The sequence below is a fragment of the Patella vulgata genome, chromosome 2 (assembly GCF_932274485.2).
Source record: "Patella vulgata chromosome 2, xgPatVulg1.2, whole genome shotgun sequence".
NCBI classification, from domain to species: Eukaryota; Metazoa; Mollusca; class Gastropoda; family Patellidae; genus Patella; species Patella vulgata.
The window spans coordinates 10110937-10128522 of NC_065880.2; the positions used below are offsets into that span (position 1 = coordinate 10110937).

General features: G+C 35.9%; 2 protein-coding genes across 6 annotated transcripts in view; both read right to left on the reverse strand.

Moving 5' to 3' along the window:
• Window positions 1-2740: 2740 nt before the first annotated feature.
• LOC130010812 (uncharacterized) lies at window positions 2741-6666 on the reverse strand. The gene is made up of 2 exons (XM_056098894.1): window positions 5026-6666; window positions 2741-4390 (listed from the first exon to the last, which is right to left on the reverse strand). Exons 1-2 carry the CDS (start codon window positions 5899-5901, stop codon window positions 2741-2743), a joined length of 2526 nt encoding a protein of 841 aa, XP_055954869.1. The 5' UTR covers window positions 5902-6666.
• A 3220-nt stretch (window positions 6667-9886) lies between these two features.
• Window positions 9887-17586, reverse strand: part of LOC126812227 (mucin-3A) — a 35869-nt gene continuing 28169 nt past the window's right edge. For all 5 annotated transcript variants that reach the window (XM_050538511.2, XM_050538510.2, XM_050538508.2 and 2 more), the window contains one exon: window positions 9887-16422. In XM_050538511.2, the coding sequence (XP_050394468.1) occupies window positions 16393-16422 (30 nt within the window). In that variant the 3' untranslated portion in view covers window positions 9887-16392. The remainder of the gene's footprint in view (window positions 16423-17586) is intronic.

Here is a 17586-nt window from a genome sequence, read left to right on the forward strand (position 1 = left end):
CTACCTGAATTAACGTTTTGTCTGGCTAAGCCTTTTCCTAGAAGAAACCTTGGTTAAATCAAATGTTTTCCAAAAACACTATTTTTTTTCAGATATAAAAATTAAACAGTTAGGGTTGAGCAGATTCTGGGTAGCTACCGTATCCGTATCAACGAGTGCCGTGCTTTCATTAACGGATGGTAAATAGAGTAGAGTTGGTAGGGTTTTGTTTAGTCCCCCGCCTTTCGGTAGGTAGTCTTTTTATATTTTATTTTATAAACTTATATTGTGTGCTTGCTTAAATAATGTGGGCACTATGAAAAATTATGCAATCTGATCAAAATACAGAACTATATTTCGTTTCGCTTTTTTATATATATTTTTTTTCGATGGCCTCTACTACATGAAGATCTGACCAGTTGTAGTGAAAGGTCGTGTCAGGGGTCATGCGAGCGGCTTTTGATCCTATGACGTCAGACATTTATTAATCAATCAGCGTTGACGTTTCTAGTGGTTTACCTACAGTTCCGTGCACAGCACGCCAAAAACTCGCCGTAACAGACTGTTTCATTGGCTAATACCTCACATCAAGCAGAATGCCTGTTATATAATAACTTTTTCATATCCTAGTGTTGTGAAGACCAGTAAAACGAAATTTTGAACCATAACAAACGAAACGAAATAGGATCGGTGTATTAATCAGATTGGGCAATATGAAAAAAATACAACATTACTTATTATTAAAGTTTTATTCAATGAGGGCACCATCTTCAAAACACTTAACTTTGATTTATTTTAAGTGTTTGCAAGGGACGTGCGAAAATCTTCAATTTCATGCTAGGTTGAGTCGGCGTCGGTATCTATCGTATAACATAAAACAAATGGATCGGTGGATGGAGTTATCGAATAATGTTTGAAATGTATCAGACATAGGCGTAGGAGCCGGGGGGGCAGGGGCATTTGCCCCCCCCAAAATTTATTTTTGGGCAATGAAAAATTCGACGACCTTTTTTTTCTTTTAACGTTTAGAGAAAAAATATAACTAACTTATTTCTATGAGATCCACACTGCCCGAAAAGTATTTTCTCGTCTTTTTCATGTCCACTGCATATGCCCGAAAATATGCCCGAAGCTCTCTTATGATAGGTATGCCCGAAAAAACGGTATTGCCCGAAAATAGGTATTGCCCGAAAAACGGGCATCGGGCCGGAAAGCGGCAGAGGAAACTAGCAGTAAAACGCGTTTGTGACCGTCAAATATTCCAAAATGTTCTTGGCGGGTCATTCGCCTCTCAAAGAAAACCGGCGCCGCTGTCTATAAATCCGAAATTTTTCGGGCATTTCTAGTTTTGCTTCCCTAACTGTCATCGAGCCCTAATAAAACACTAATTTTACTTTTCTTGTAATTGAATATCACGAATTTGTACTGAATTGACTATGGATTAAAACATTTTGTCTGGAGCCACTCTACTTTGTGCGACATTTTTCTGGCATCGATTATTATTTGTGAATGCAGATGCAACAGTCTGATTGGATGGTTAGAATTCAGAGTGGGATTTCAGTTACAAAACCATTGGATACTTTTGGAGTTGCTTACACGGGCTAGAATAGCAGAAAACGCATTTACGGTGATTAAATTTTCAAATTTTTCTCCGGGAGGGTGAGGCCTCCATATACCGCGCGACGATTGATTGGTTCTTTGGAATTCGGGTCAGCCAGGTAGGCTATATTGGACCAAATTGAAGTTGTTGTATTCACAGACTGGAATAACAGGAAAACGCGTTTGCGGCAGTTACATTTTCAAAATTTTCTCCCAACGGTCCCGTCTTCGTTGACTGGAAACGATTGATTGGAATTAGAGTCAGCCACCTTTGAAGTTGCTTTGTTTACCGGCTGAAATAGCAGGAAAACGCGTTTGCGACAGTTAAATTTTCAAAATTTTCTCCTAACGGTCCCGTCTTCGAGGACTGTAAACGATTGATTGGAATTCCGAGTCAGCCACCTTAATAAGGCTATATTAGACCGCTTGAAGTTGCTTTGTTCACTGGCTGAAATATCGGGAAAACGCGTTTGCGGCAGTTAAATTTTCAAAATTTACTCCTAACGGTCCCGTCTTCGAGGACTGTAAACGATTGATTGGAATTCCGAGTCAGCCACCTTAATTAGGCTATATTAGACCACTTTGAAGTTGCTTTGTTCAACGGCTGCAATAGCAGGAAAACGTGTTTGCAGCCGTCAAATATTCCAAAATTGTCTTGGGGGGGGGGGGTGTATACAAGGTCGCTGCTGTCTGTAAACCCGAAATTTTTTCGGGCATTTCGGGTTCTGCCCCCCTAACTGTCATCGAGCCCCTACGCCTATGGTATCAGAGGCTAGATTGTGATTTAAATATTCTCTTGGAGAATCAAATGAGCGTATTTTAATCGTGCTACGGTAAAAAGCAAGCGCAGAGAGAATCAAATGAGCGTATTTTAATCGTCCCACGGTAAAATGCAAGCGCAGGGAGGCCATTGTGGCGCCATGGATACATTGTTCAGGGGAAAGAACTCCCGATATAAAAAATATAAAAATATCATATCTGGCCGCCGTATGAATTGAAATACGTAATAAATTTAACTCGTCCTGTTTTAAATATCAATCTCTATAAGTTTGGTCAACGCAGGCGCAGTTTCCAGTCTGCTACAAATTGTTCTAATTTATGATGAATTGCTCACGGTGGAATGTTCTATCTACCCACAATTCGGTTTTGTTTTAAATTGATTTTATCCGTCACGTCGGAAATCGGGATTTTCTCCTTTCCGATCAGACGTCAAGCTGCGTTTATCCGTTCCGCTCAGTATCTGCGTCGTCCAGCGAATAAACCTACTTGATGAAGATTTGCTGACCTCAGCAAATTGACGTCTGTATTTAGACAAGACTGTTTTATTCAACACAAATGACCAGAATAGAAAAATTCCTTGAGAGGAGTTGAGAATAACGGATATGTATTCCATAACAGGACTTCTAACAGTATTAGTTATAATAGCAAAAATCCAGAAGCATCCAGTTAAAACTGATAATTTTATATAGATATAAATATTGTGTCTCTCCGCGGTTTGTTTACCTGTTTGTTTGACACGATTAATAGAAATAATAGTGGATAAAAAGAATATAATATTAGTTAAAATAACAAAACATAATGGCAGAATAAAACAATAAATAACCAGTTGTGGCGTGGACAGATAACATGCCTTGCCGCCATAACCAATAACAGCGCCGTGTGATAAAATATAATTGATAATTATATTAGCTGTTACAATAAGGATGGGCGTACCGTTGGCATAGAGACAATATAACAGAGTCTGTTTAGCGCCAGCTGAACTGTCAATCACAGTAAACGTGTCCAATACAAACACTTTAAACATATGATATGAACATACGTTCATCCATAGCAACATACTTAACCATAAATAATGAATAACAACACCCAGAATTTGACATGCAATAATATTGTCGACTTTCTCAACTCCTACTAGAACCATTAAATTGGCTAAAAACAAGCTGATTACTAAACCCATGTTGTTCTTACCTGGCTGAGTTCGCATTTCTCTAAATCTCAGATAAGTTATAAATGTCAGGAATAATCCTAACATTGACAGACCCATCAAAATGATACTAAGGTAGAACTTAATAAGAGTAGTATTACGATCATCATTAGAAGATTCGCCTTCAATATTATACAAGACGGTTTGATTATTATATGTTAGACCAGCCTTATTTAGAAATAACTCGAAACATACCCTGAGTTGATTTTTGTAAAGTGAAAACTCGCCATCACATAACGTTATATTTAGGTGGTCAATTCGTGCAACCATATATTCCAAACTAAATTCACCGGAACTGAATTCAATATATGAACAAGACAACTGATTTGTGATTGGTTCATACTTATTAGTGTCTAACATCATGTTTTGGTCAACTGCGCAACACAACTCAGCCTCCAAATCAGATGAAAAATTCCCATATAAGGACTGAGGGTGTTCTAATGTCGTATAGTTAACAGAATTGAACACATCTATTGCTGAAAAACTGCGATAAAATGTTTTGCCCAAATGAAAAATGTTTAACTCGAAATCATTCAACGAGACACTGTTAGTTATTGTAAACCATATATCGACAAAAACTACTAACTTGCCATTCACCGGAACTTGATTTGTTACACTGATATGATAATCAGTTGAATTCATTTCATAAGATAAATAAGTTACCACGTTATGGACAACCTGTTTGAGGATATGTATTCTGTCCGTGGGTATTATACTCAGTTGTTGCAGTAGATGGTATGAATTACCTACAGCCGTTCTGTTATAATGTTCACAATATCCACCCCGTAACACCTTGCTAGATTCACATCTGATTGGTCGACACTTGTTCTGAAATAACAGGACAAAAATTAGATCTTAATGTCCTGCAGTTCGGGTTAATAACGAGTACAAGAGAATTTTTCGCCGACGGCGGCGGTTCAGCCGAGTGTATATAACACGCATCAAATGACCTAGTTTATGTCGAGTGGACGTTAAACCCATTTCTCTCTCTCTCTCACATGGTGTAAAAAGAAGAATTGTTCAAACGATGGAGAGATAGAGAGAAGGAAGGGGGAAGAACATGTAGGGTCTATTTCTGAAATGTTTCATAATACATCAAGGGATCAACAAATAACTTTCTGTGTCATTATCGAGGCAGTAATATCGATACGCGGATCGATACAGATTTTCATTTAGACTAGCGGATCTCGAGATCTGACACGTAAGGTGTGCACACGGTTCAGTTGACAAGGGCCATAATTCCCCGCAAAAACCGTTATATAATAGTGAATTGAGACAGTATTCTTGTAAGTTCCTAAACGTTAACTTCTCGGACAATAATATCTACTCCTCAGTAACATCTAGTTATTTTGTTTTTGTTTTTAAAAAAAAAAAAAATATATATCTAAATAATTTGAAGTCCTAAATAAAAGCGTTTGATTGTACCAATAAAATTATTAAAAATAATAAATTTGAAAACTCACAACATGGAAATCCATCCAAGCCTTTGTACCATCACATGGTTCTTTGTATACGGCCTTCTCGAAAAGGTCAGTAAAACTGGTCAGGAATTCAACTGGGTTAGTCGTTTCGCCGAGAACTTTGCTTAGATCATTCTTATTGCATAAATAACAAAATATATTTTTATAAATTCTGCCATCGTCGCCATAAACAAGATAAAAATATTTATTACACTTTTCCGAATTTGTGAATTCAGGAAGGCATTGTGATATGACGGGTTGGGATCTTCTTGCGTCACAATATCTCAGCTCTGCGAAGAACGGCGGTATAAGGTACGTCCTACACCTGCTGTGCTGGTCCGTACCTATCACGTCGCATTCTGATTGTAAAGTCCAATGTTTACAACCATTATCCAGGTTTAGAAAAGCGCATTCCATATTTATGTAAGTAATACCAGTAGATTGACATGTAACGGGCAGTATTGTGGAATTATTACATCTCTGATGTCTGTCATGGGCATCTATAAACTCCGTCTTCATATAGTAACCGCCCATGATGCTCGCCATATTCTTTAAACTGAAGATGGATGTTTCCAATTCAGGTGAGATACAGGTGAATTCTGACTGTGGTTGTTGTGTATGTAGTCCTAGATTCATCATCACATCAATACAACAATCACTATATTTAATACAGTCTAAATCACACATACAAACAACACAGGATGGTTGCGTCAACTTTCCATCCTTAGGTCTGTGTTTACATCCCCGACAGCTAAGCAATTTGGCGTCATCAGGGAATATATCAGTAAATAGTTCTGTATCATTGTAATCTGCCGGTATCCGATCTAAACCACATAGAACCAGGCAGCAGCAAAAAAGAAGATATGTCTGTTTTTCCATCTGTACCTTTGTGGTGTCCTCACTCTCCCCGTTCGCCCGTGGATTTCCTTCTTACAACCAACGAGTATGTTACGTCAGGGAACTGATCTTAAAACTGCGTCTTAGAACTTGTGAGTATCCTACTTTGTAGACCCTATCTGTACCTAACTTTTTAGACCCATCTGTACCTTGTGATGTGCTCTCTTGTTCTTGTCCTTATGCCTGCATGTAACGTCTTACAACCAACGGGAATGTTACGTCGTAGAACCTATCTGTACCTTGCTTCTTAGAGCAAGGGTATGTTACGTCAGGGAACTGACCCGTACCTTGCTTCTTAGACCCAGTGAGTTGAATCGATCTATGCCCTGCTTCGTAGAACCAGTGGATAGTCCCTCTTTTTAGAAACAGTGATTTTGTAAACCAATCTGTAGGATGATCCCCTGAAACTAGTTTGTCAGTTCCGTCGTAGAAAACATCCGTCTGTTACGTGGCAAATATAGTCAGCTGTAGCGGCCTAGAAACAGCACGTCTGTTGCTTCGCGGAATAATCGTTCTGTTACTTGTTACAACTAATCGTTTGTTACGTCGTAGAACCCATATAATGCTTACGTCGTCGGACTAATCAGTCGGTAGTAGAACCTATATATGTCTTAAGTCGTCGGACTAATCAGTCGGTCGTAGAACCCATATATTGCTTACGTCGTAAGACTAATCTATCGGACTTAGAATCAATCTGGCTGATACGTCTCTGGTCGTACAATCAAACTGGTTGTTTATCCTCAGTGAACGAATCCTATCTAACCGGTAACCGGTAAAATCAATTTGTGTGGAATTGTAATGACGCCCCATCATCTGAGCGGGTTAATGGAGAATATACTTTATACCAGTTACAATAATTGACGTTTTAACATTTTTATTGTTCGCGTTAATTGATTATCGAGCAATAAACACCTCGGTTAAATGAATCATTTAAAGGGGAAAGACTATTAAAGCATGATAATGGTATGATGTATGACTTCATATCGTACGCGCCAGAGAGGGGGTAAAATGGGCTTTACACGACACCGACTAAATCATTTGAAGAGTCCAGGGGAAGGGCGATCTAAGTCACATTTTTGGTTTTTTGCATAAAAGTGGGTTTAATTACAACTTCAAAATGATGTTTACTTCGAATCATAATTACCAGTGCAACTGACGTCAACTTTTCAGGTAAATTAAGGTTAAATAAAGGGTACGATGGACTTGTATTTGTCCGGGAGGTCATTTCAGAAGGGCCTTGGTTCGATGTGACTCCGATCGTTTTTACCTGAAATTGGTTAGTCCACAGAAAGGTTATACAATTTTCTACCAGATGGCGCCATTAACTGGGGTTTGTTGAAAAAGTGACTTAGATCATTCTTCCCCGGGGCTCTTCATTTGGGATCTAACATATGGTTTAGATTTTCAATAATTCGTTTGCGTGTAGGGTACGAGGTTGGAGAGTCGACCTACCCCCTGTCAAACGTACTATCGAAGAATCGAAACCACACGACTCGACCCATGACGAACATTATGATCTAACGCGGATGTGTTAAACCATTCGCCACCCTCTCCCTCCTCTTATGGCATACACCACTACCAAACTGAGATGTCACCAGCGTGGTAATGATCTATTTCACTAAACATTTCCACGCGCTGCGTTAAACCATTCGCTTACCCCTTCCTCCTCCTATGTCATACGCCACTACCAAACTGAGATGTGATCAGCGTGGTAATGTTTTATTCCACTAAACATTTCTACGAGCTGTTGTTATTCTCTTAATAGATATTTGTTATTTTCTACTGATTGTAACTGTTGATCATTAAATTTATGAATACAGCTATTACTATTTACTCATTAGTTTGATGACACTGATGAAGCAATAACTATGGTTACATAGTATATCGTTAACTAATAGAAAACACGTACACACGTGTGTTAATCGTTAATCTGTTGTATATGGGTACAAATTTTGGAACACTGAGTGAAAGATAATCCTGGGATAGATTTAAGAAAACTAATGAAGTAAGTGGCCAATTGTAACTTATTGACTATTAAACATACATTATGCAAGATCTAAATCTACCTATTGCAGGTCTTTCTTTAGGCCTGAAATGTTATCTAAATTATTAACTAGACATTAATTAACTTATCCCGTCAATGTCAACGCTAGCCTGCGATGTTTATAGGATTAGGATACCATTTGCTGTTCCACTTTCATTCTTGATTTAATCATGAAATGGATAATCAAGACTATGTTTTTATCGTACCGACTTTAGTAATGATGATCGAGGCTAGGCAAAAAATTCAATTGTCAAAATCTCGGTTCAGAGTGGATCAATTTGACTGAAATTTTCAGTAAATTCCCTTTACATTATGTAGTTTTTAACTATTTTAGTGAGAACTACCAGCTCTTTATTTAATCTCCCATAATGTATCTTTAAGTCAAGGAACTAGTTTTAATACAATGGTTTTACGTTAATTTTCTGTTCGTGATGTCATCTGCTTTCACTTTATAGAAAGGGAATATATTGTTGAATTCAGTAATAGTACATTATGCATTATCAATTATTCAGAGGCATTTAAGGTATACCGGTATTGATATTTAATTACATTCGAGATATAATAACTCTGGGAATACATCATGTAAACTTTTGATAAAGACCAGGACGGTCTTGCTATAATGGCTCAAAAATAGATAATGTAAACTAAATATATTGAACATGTCATTATAAGCGAAGTTACCACCGTTTGAAGTTTTGACACCATGGGACATAAATTGTTTATTATCTTAACAATGGTACTTGTTATTCGAGACTTAAATTAAATGGCGACCGTGATTTAATCCGTTTAAATCCCCGCCATCCGATGCTCCAGCTAGAATGTTGATTATAGGCTTGTCATGTAAATATATAATGATATTGTTACGCAGTTAGCATTGGTTGTCGGACTATAGACCAGTCATAATTTGGAACAGAAATTGACTCCCGTTTCAGCAGTGTTAAGTAGGATTAGCTCTAATCAAACGAAACACTGTGGGGATTATGACTGGTACGGTTAATCTATAGTATATTGACATGACCATGAATTTCATGATGGAAAATACGAAAATGTCCAAGGAGCTGACATCAGATATTTCATTTAGTTGTGAAACAAAGAAAGGGGCAGAGGAATTTGGAGGAACGTGGTTTAACGTCCGCTAGACACAAACTAGGTCATTGTGGGACTAACATAAGGTACACTTTTATCTCAAAAATGCACATGTGCGTAGCGGTTTTTAACAGCGAGGGGAAACCAGGGGTCCCAGAGAAAACCCTAACCCTTTTCAAGTGGTCTTGGGTTCCAAATCAAGCCACTTGAATCAATGACAGATCTAAAGCGCACCCGCGCGTCAGACTACTCACCCCACCCCACCCCACCCCATTTAAGGGCATGAAGTTTATCGTCATAACTTTACTTATTTTGAGATGATGACAATGCTTTTTATTTTGCTTTTTTTCACAATGCAAGAAAATATATTTTTGACTGGACAGCAAGCCAGTAACTAGAACATATAATGTTGATACGTTCCCCAGTAATATCATCCTTTTCCCTGAAAAACTTTCTTTTACTTTTAGGGAGCCACGGTGGCTAAGTGGGTAAGACGCTGGCTTGCTAGCCTGGAGATCGCATGTTCGATCCCTGCATTGGCCGAGAATGTTCATCGGGATTGTAAGTCGTGCAGGATGGGGGATTGGCAAGGTCAGCTGTCTAGTCGTTCGGATGTGACGAAAAACCGAGGTCCCGTGTATATATTGGCGTGCGCGTAAAAAATCCCTTGGCAGTTGGAATTCGAAATAACAGTAGGCCATAGTGCTGCTGCCCGGGGAAAATTCCCCTCATAGCCCACTGTATGGCGTATGCCCGTCTTCGTTAGCCCAGTATAGAAGCAGAACAGTAGGACGTTAAACCCCATTCCATTTGATTTCTTTTACTATGACAAACCAATTTAACTAAATACAAAATAATTTATTTACCAAAAATATAACATGCATATTTAGCAATATACTATACATCATCCAACAAAAAAACAATAAAAATTGAGAAAAATACCATTTCAAGATTTGGCGATAAACGCCCGGTACATTGACTGTGGTAGCCGATGTCTTGTTGTACGTACACGCTAGGAACGGTGTCATGGCTGTGTCAATCTGATGTACTGGAGCCTGTTTCACGAAATTTTAAGTAAGATAAAATTTGGATTTTAGTAATTTGATTGTATAATATTAGATTGATTTAAGTACTTAGCCAATCAAGATTGAATTATCTACTAAAATATGGATTTTATCTTAGTTAAAATTTTGAGAAATAGGGTCCAGGTTCATAATGCGAAGAAGGATATCAGGTTCAAAATACGATCAGAGTTAAGAGTAGAAAATTGAAAGTAAAAGAGGAACTTCTTATCTCAATGGGAGAGGAAAACTGTATCTTCATGCGTTTATCCTGAAAAAAGATCTCATCTTTTCAAATTTAAATTTCCAGAATTGTACTTTAATCGACATAATTTCTACTATCGGCTTTTGAGTTTCGGGTGTCTACTTCAGAGTTGATTCTCCGAAGTATTTTCTTTCCTATCAATGTTCTACTTTAATAATCTATATTGCATTTTGAACCTGATCAGTGATATATCCCCCCACCCACCAATATGAAAGTCAGTGTCCATTTAATTAAATGTGAAGTGGATCACTGCTTAAACCAAAATTAATTGAACAAAAATCAACTTCCGTTGATATTCTGAAATGAAATTTAGTCCTATAGGGCTTGTCCTATCCCAAAAATCTAAACGGGTTAGTTCCCTCTAGGGCTCATTGCATTCTCTTATTTAGGAATAATCTTAAATTTTTCACAATATTTTTCAAGGGTAACAGCCAAGCATGGAGAAGGTCAATATCCGTTCATCGCAGTATACAATTAAACACCAGCTACAGCAGTCAAGGGACAAGACGTACGTCATAATATCTTGTTATTGTGAAAATGGACAATACATATTCATTAATTATGATGAAACACATAAAATAATTAGATCATTCGACACATCTCAAAATTATTTGTAATAGTCATATTTCTTACTTTTAGTCAAAATAAAATTATTGGCTTACAATGAACAAAATAACCAAGACACCCAGTCCTGTCAACCACACGAGCCACACGACTGTTCGAGATGGTCAAAGGTCACAGTGGTTAGCCAGTGGTATACTTTAATAAATAAGATAAAGATATCACCTTAATATGTAATTGCTAAGTAACATGACAATCGTAATAATAGTATTTTTTGGATTTGACATTTAATAAGATTTTACGACCACACCTGTAAGATATTTGAGCAACACAAGTTTTCCCTGTAGTTAATATATGGTTAGTGTAAGTATATAATTCATTAAATAATGGAACTAAGTTGGCGCTTTATTACATCAAATAATAAAATAAGACTTTTCGAAAAAATTCAAATAAAATAACAGAGTTTGTTGCATTAAACATACATTATGCCTATTGCAGGTCTTTCGTTAGGCCTGAAATGTTATATAAACTATTCAAATACAGACGTGACGTCATCCGTTGATGTTATTTCAAATAATGGTAAGGACAATGCGCCATGCGTACATTATTTATACTAGTTAAAATTTTGGACTCATGTGACGCATTTCATTGCAAAGCACGTGCGGGTGTCTGTATATTAAGTGTGGTTTAATGGTCTCTATCTTAAGACATTGTGTATTATATTGAAACAACAACTCGAAACAACAACTCGTGACAACGTCACTCATGTTGTTTCAATATATTACTTACTGTCTCGCTCCCAACCATTAAACCAAACTTAATTAGACATTTATTAACAAGACAAGAGTATAATCAACTCTTGATGGCATCGGATACTTGAGATTTTAACTAGATTAGAACGGATCGCCATTCAAAAATTTAATTTTAAAATGGGAAAGCGAGGCTATGTCTCAAATATACCAGTGTCCTGGTTACCACTCTGCACTATCAAACCTACACACAGTGATGACTTGGTTCAGAATGAAGTAATTTGAATGAAATTTTCAATATTTTCATTTTACATTATCTATTTTTGAGCTATTATAGCAAGAATGGTCAACTCTTTATCTAAATCTTACATAATGTATCTTTAAGTAGTTTTTTTTTAAATACACATAACATACAATTAAAATTAGACTTTTCGAAATAATTCAAACAAAACTCACATAGTTTGTGACATTAAGTAGTTTTTTTTGTTTTTTTTAAATAAATAAAAATACATAACATGCAAATAAAATTAGATCATTTTTCGATAATTGCTTTTCGAACACATATAAATCTCTAAAATTTAATATGTTTTTAACCACAGCTATATCTCTCAAATTCAAAAATTTCATGAGGCATTAAGTAGGTTTTTTGTTATTACATAATATACAAAAAAAATAAAATGCATTTTTGTTATTATTTTTCAATCACAGCTAAATCTCTAAAATTCAAATATTTTGTGGCATTAAGTAGGGTTGGTTTTTTTTTTTGGGGGGGGGGGGGGTCGTTTCGCTTTCAAAAACACAGACATAAGTTAGGTGTATTTTCTATATTATTTTTCAATCACAGCTGTATCTCTAAAATTCAAATATTTCGTGACATTAAGTTGGGTTTTGTTATTACATAACGTGCAAAAACAATTCGATATGTATTTAATAATTCTTCCAAACACATCTATATCTCTAAAATCAGGGTATTTTTTATATGTTTTCAATCACATATATATATCTGTCAAATTTAAATATTTCGGAAAATAAGATAGTTTCTGTTATTAATTATATCATTTTTGATGTTTTTCCATTACAGCTATATCTCTAATATTCAAATATTTCGTGACATTAAGTAGGTTTTCTATTTCATAGAAAAAAAGAGATGGGGTTTAAAGTCCACTCGACACAAACTAGGTCATTTCGGGCCTAACATATAGTTCAATATTCTTTTCAACAATTCGCTTGCGCGTAGGGGTCTTTAGCAGTGGGAGGAAACCGGAGCCCGGAGAAAACCCACGAGGTTGGGCAGTCGACCCTACTCCTTGTCACCCACAACCGGGGTATGGAAACCACGCCAATTGACTCAATGACAGACCTTGTGATAATACGCGCAGGCGCTAACCACTCGGCCATCTTCTCCCCTTAACCGCTAACAAATGATAACCGGTTGTAGTCATCAATGCACTACATCGGGTAAAAATTAAAACCGAGAATCGTTAGTCATTACATGACGTTAGGCAGTGGCGTTGCGTGGCGCAAATTTCTCAGGATGCGTAATATTTCAAACGAACGTAGCAATAGTTGCCAGGCTACCCCACTGTGTATACGTCATGATATCAGATCTAAAAATACAGGCGCATTATATATAGCTATGTATCAAAAACGGGTGATTTTTTAAAAACATGAAGGCAAAAATACATACGTCTCACACAAAAGACGAGAGAATAAACCCTTTGCTAAATTCAGATTTGCACTCAAATTCAGATCAATATATTTGAGCCTCGTAAAAAAGGCTTCATAATAAACACAATGCACCAAATACACAAAAGCAGAACATTGATATTCAAAATATATTTTAAAAAGCATATTCAATTTTCTTATTAATCAAAAACATAAATGGGACGGACCATAGATGCCAACAAGTGGATTTATGTTGTAGCTAACAACAGTAAAGAAAGATACGATGGATTGTTAATTTTGGCTAAATTATAGATACAATTAATTTATACCCCAGCAAGATATATACTAAACCATCAACCTAACTGCTGTAGAAATGACATGATTTAAAAGTATTAAGGGAGAAGACCAAACGATTTACAACATGGTTTCAATCAAGCCTGGAAATAAGTCACCTGTCACAGACAATGTCAGGCACAAATTCGGGCTTTGTCAGGCACAAAACCCGTGATGCCTGTCATTTTGTCCCGCACGGATTTATCTTTTTTATTGATATTATTAATACATGTCAGGTACTATTTCATTAGTGTCTGACATTTTGTCAGGTACATCTAAAACCCTTATTTCCTGGCCTGCTTTCAATAAATTTTAAATATATGTTTAGAAATAATCACACGTGTAATAAGAGCAATATTTTGTGTATGCGAGTAATTAATTTCTATTAAAAATTAATACAATTTGATTAAAATACGGATCTATATTTTGTTTCGTTTTTATACTTTTGATGGCCTCTACTACATGAAGATCTGATCAGTTGTAGTGAGAGGTCGCGTCAAGGGTCATATGAGCGACTTTTGACCTATGACGTCAGACATTTGTTTAAGCAATCAACGTTGATGTTTCTAGTAGGATACCCACAGTTCCGTGCATCGCATGCCAAGATCTCGCTGCAACAGACTGTTTCATCGGCTAATCCCTCACATCAATCAGAACCCGGGTTATATAACAACTCTTCCAGATCCTAGCGTAGTAAGGGCAAGTAAAACGAAATTTTGAACTATAAAAATCGAAACGAAATAAGATCTTGAAACTAATAGAAACCTTGTTAGAAATCGTTCACCTTCCGCCCCTTTAAGCAATGCCAGAAGAAACATTATTTCTGAACTATTTAACTGCTTACATGTGATTCAGATACCTAATATTTCGCAAACAGAGCATATAATAGAACAAAACTGCGATGTCTATTGGATAAGGTTCCGATTTGCTGTTCGACTTCCATTCATAATATAATCGATCATGAAATGGATAACCGAGACTATGTTGTTGTTTTTTATCGTACCAACTTTAGTAATGATGATTGAGGCTAGGCCGAAAAATCAACGCTAAATTTTCGTTTAAACATATTCCCTTTACATTATCTAATAATACATATTCAATAATGTATCTTTAATTAATATTCAAATATATAATATTTAATCACATTTATTTTAAAATAGCACACTCTTTTTAATTTGGGTCAAAAATTAAAAACAATTGTGTTGATGGTTCACACACCACTAACAAAAACAATGCGTTCTTTTTTTTTATAGCCACCCGTATTAAAAATAAAAGTATTGTCTCGCCCCCTTTTTTGATTTGGTTCACACAAATTACATTTTTATGCGTTGATGGTCCACACACTCCTTAAAAAATCAAGTGCTGTTTTTATCCACCAGTATTAAAAACAAAAGCATGGAAACAAATATAAAATATATCACAACGCAGAACCTGGGTTAACTTCATTAATATTCAAATAGGATATTTAGAATGGCACATCCTGATTGATTTCGGTCAAAAATTTCAATTATATGTGGCCACTTATTAACACATTTTTCGAGCGATGTCGCCTTATAATTCGTGAAAAAATAATATAGCACCCCCTCCTCCCTCCCGCAAGGAAAATTAAACAAAACTGTAAAGAAATATAACAAAGGGAAACGTGGATCCTAGATTAACTTCATCCAAACTTAAAAACATGTGTTATCAAAATGGCAGCTCACAAGTTGCGGATCTATTTTACAATTATTTACAAAAAAACAAAATCGTTTATTAAACAAGAAATAATCTGATTAAAATACAGATCTTTATTTCGTTTCGTTTTTTTTTTTTTTATCCTTTCAATAGGGTACACTTCATGAAGATCTGACCAGATGTACTGGAAGATTGCGTCAGGGGTCGTACGAGCAGCTTTTGACTCGATGACGTCAGACATTGATTAATCAATCAGCGTTGATGTTTGTGGTGGTTTACAGTTTACCCATAGTTCCGTGCACCGCACACCAAGAACTCGCCCTAACAGACCCTTTCATTGGCTAATGACCATTTCAACCAGTACGTGGGTTATATAACAACTCTTTCAGATCCTAGTGATTTTGAACTATAAAAATCGAAACTTAATAAAAATTTGTGTTTTAATCAGATTGAACAAGGATATAAAAAAAAAAGCAAATCAGTATCTTTCATCGTCCAACGAACGCGAAGTTCGAAATGCATGGGGTTGTTGTTTGAGATCTTGATAAAAATTGGATAATCAAACGTCAGGATATTAATAATAATTATTAGCTACTATGAATCCTTATCTAGATCCGTTAAAGATTCAGAATCCATTCTGTTTGCTCCAAACCCTACAGAAACAGTCTGGTAACGTGGCTCGTTTTTTTTTCGAATTCAAAATGAGTGTTATTCACTGAACAACAACGATGTCATATAAAACAAAAATACAAATTTATATGGAAAACAATCACCGATTTTATTTCACACTACGTGATTGTTTTCCATATAAATTTGTGTTTTTATATTATATGTTCAATTACTAAATGCCGTAAAAGGATTTCAACAACGATGTCAGTGAACCCAATTCTTATTGGTTAATCTTTTTGTGGTTCGAATCTGGATAGAGAATCTAGATATGGATTCTTGATAACCAAGTGCACTCTAGATGACAAACAAGCAAACACTAAACTGTCCGATAACGATAGCATCGTCAACATCATCATCATCGTCGTCTTATTTCAAGCTTGGTATGATTAAAGTACTCTGAAAATATTTAAATATCAAATATTATTTCATATCCAGTCACGCAAATCCATTTTTAAAAGAAGTTTCTATCACAAAAATGCAGGGGAAACAACTCCCATAGTCATTATACATAAAACAAGATGTTGAATATAGTTGTTTCGTTGTGAATTGCTTGATGTTTAATTACCCTGGTGATATTAAACTATATCTTATAGAATAAAATTCAAGATTTCAATAATGACCGTGTCCTGTGTCTAGCTATATTAAAATATATCTTACAGATAAAAGGTTGGCAATTAATACACAGAATGGTTATATGAAAAATAAATTAGTCTTTAGTATTCCATTGCACGTCTATAATGATTAAATGAAATGGTTCATACGCCTGGATTAGGGCCTAAAAATGTGCGAGTTGGTACAAAGTCTCTACTATATAGTGATTAAAAACAGTTATAAAATTATGAAATCATCTCGCCTTTCTAGCCTCATCAAGGGCGATAACCGAAATTACAAGCTTCACTAAGGCTGTGGTGTTATCAATGTCTGTTTTATCTTACAAGACATATATTGATATTATAAAAGATGATCTAGTCATCTGATTAATTAAACTTATAATGTCAAGGAATGCAAACGATGATCTACTGATATGACTAATTAAACTTATAATAATGTCAAGGAATGAAAACGAGTATTGATTAATTGTGAAGGTCGTGGGATGTTCCGAACGAACTTTTAGGCAAACACGAAAAATAGGAGAGTGTGGTCTCGAACTCAACCCGCACAGATACAAAAATAAATAAAAAATCAAATAAAAAAATATTAATATATACAGTAACACCAGGGTATGTTAGATATGGTAACTAATGTTAGATAAGAGAGAGAGAGAGAGAGAGAGAGAGAGAGAGATTATATTTCTAAAGTAGTAAAATGTCCCAATGTCCTCCACTGTCTACCTGATATTCCAGAAAGACCAGGAGACATTTTACACCAACATGTAGAGTGCAGAAAGATTAACAAGAAAATAAGAATTTTAAACCGCTAGCCAGAGCCACATTATAGAGAGAGCCTGGTGATCTGTTGTCATTGGGTAACAAAATGGCTGCTTTGTCTAAGGGAGAGAGAGAGAAAAATGGGGTTTAACGTCCACTCGACACAAATTAGGTCATTTCGGGACTAACATAT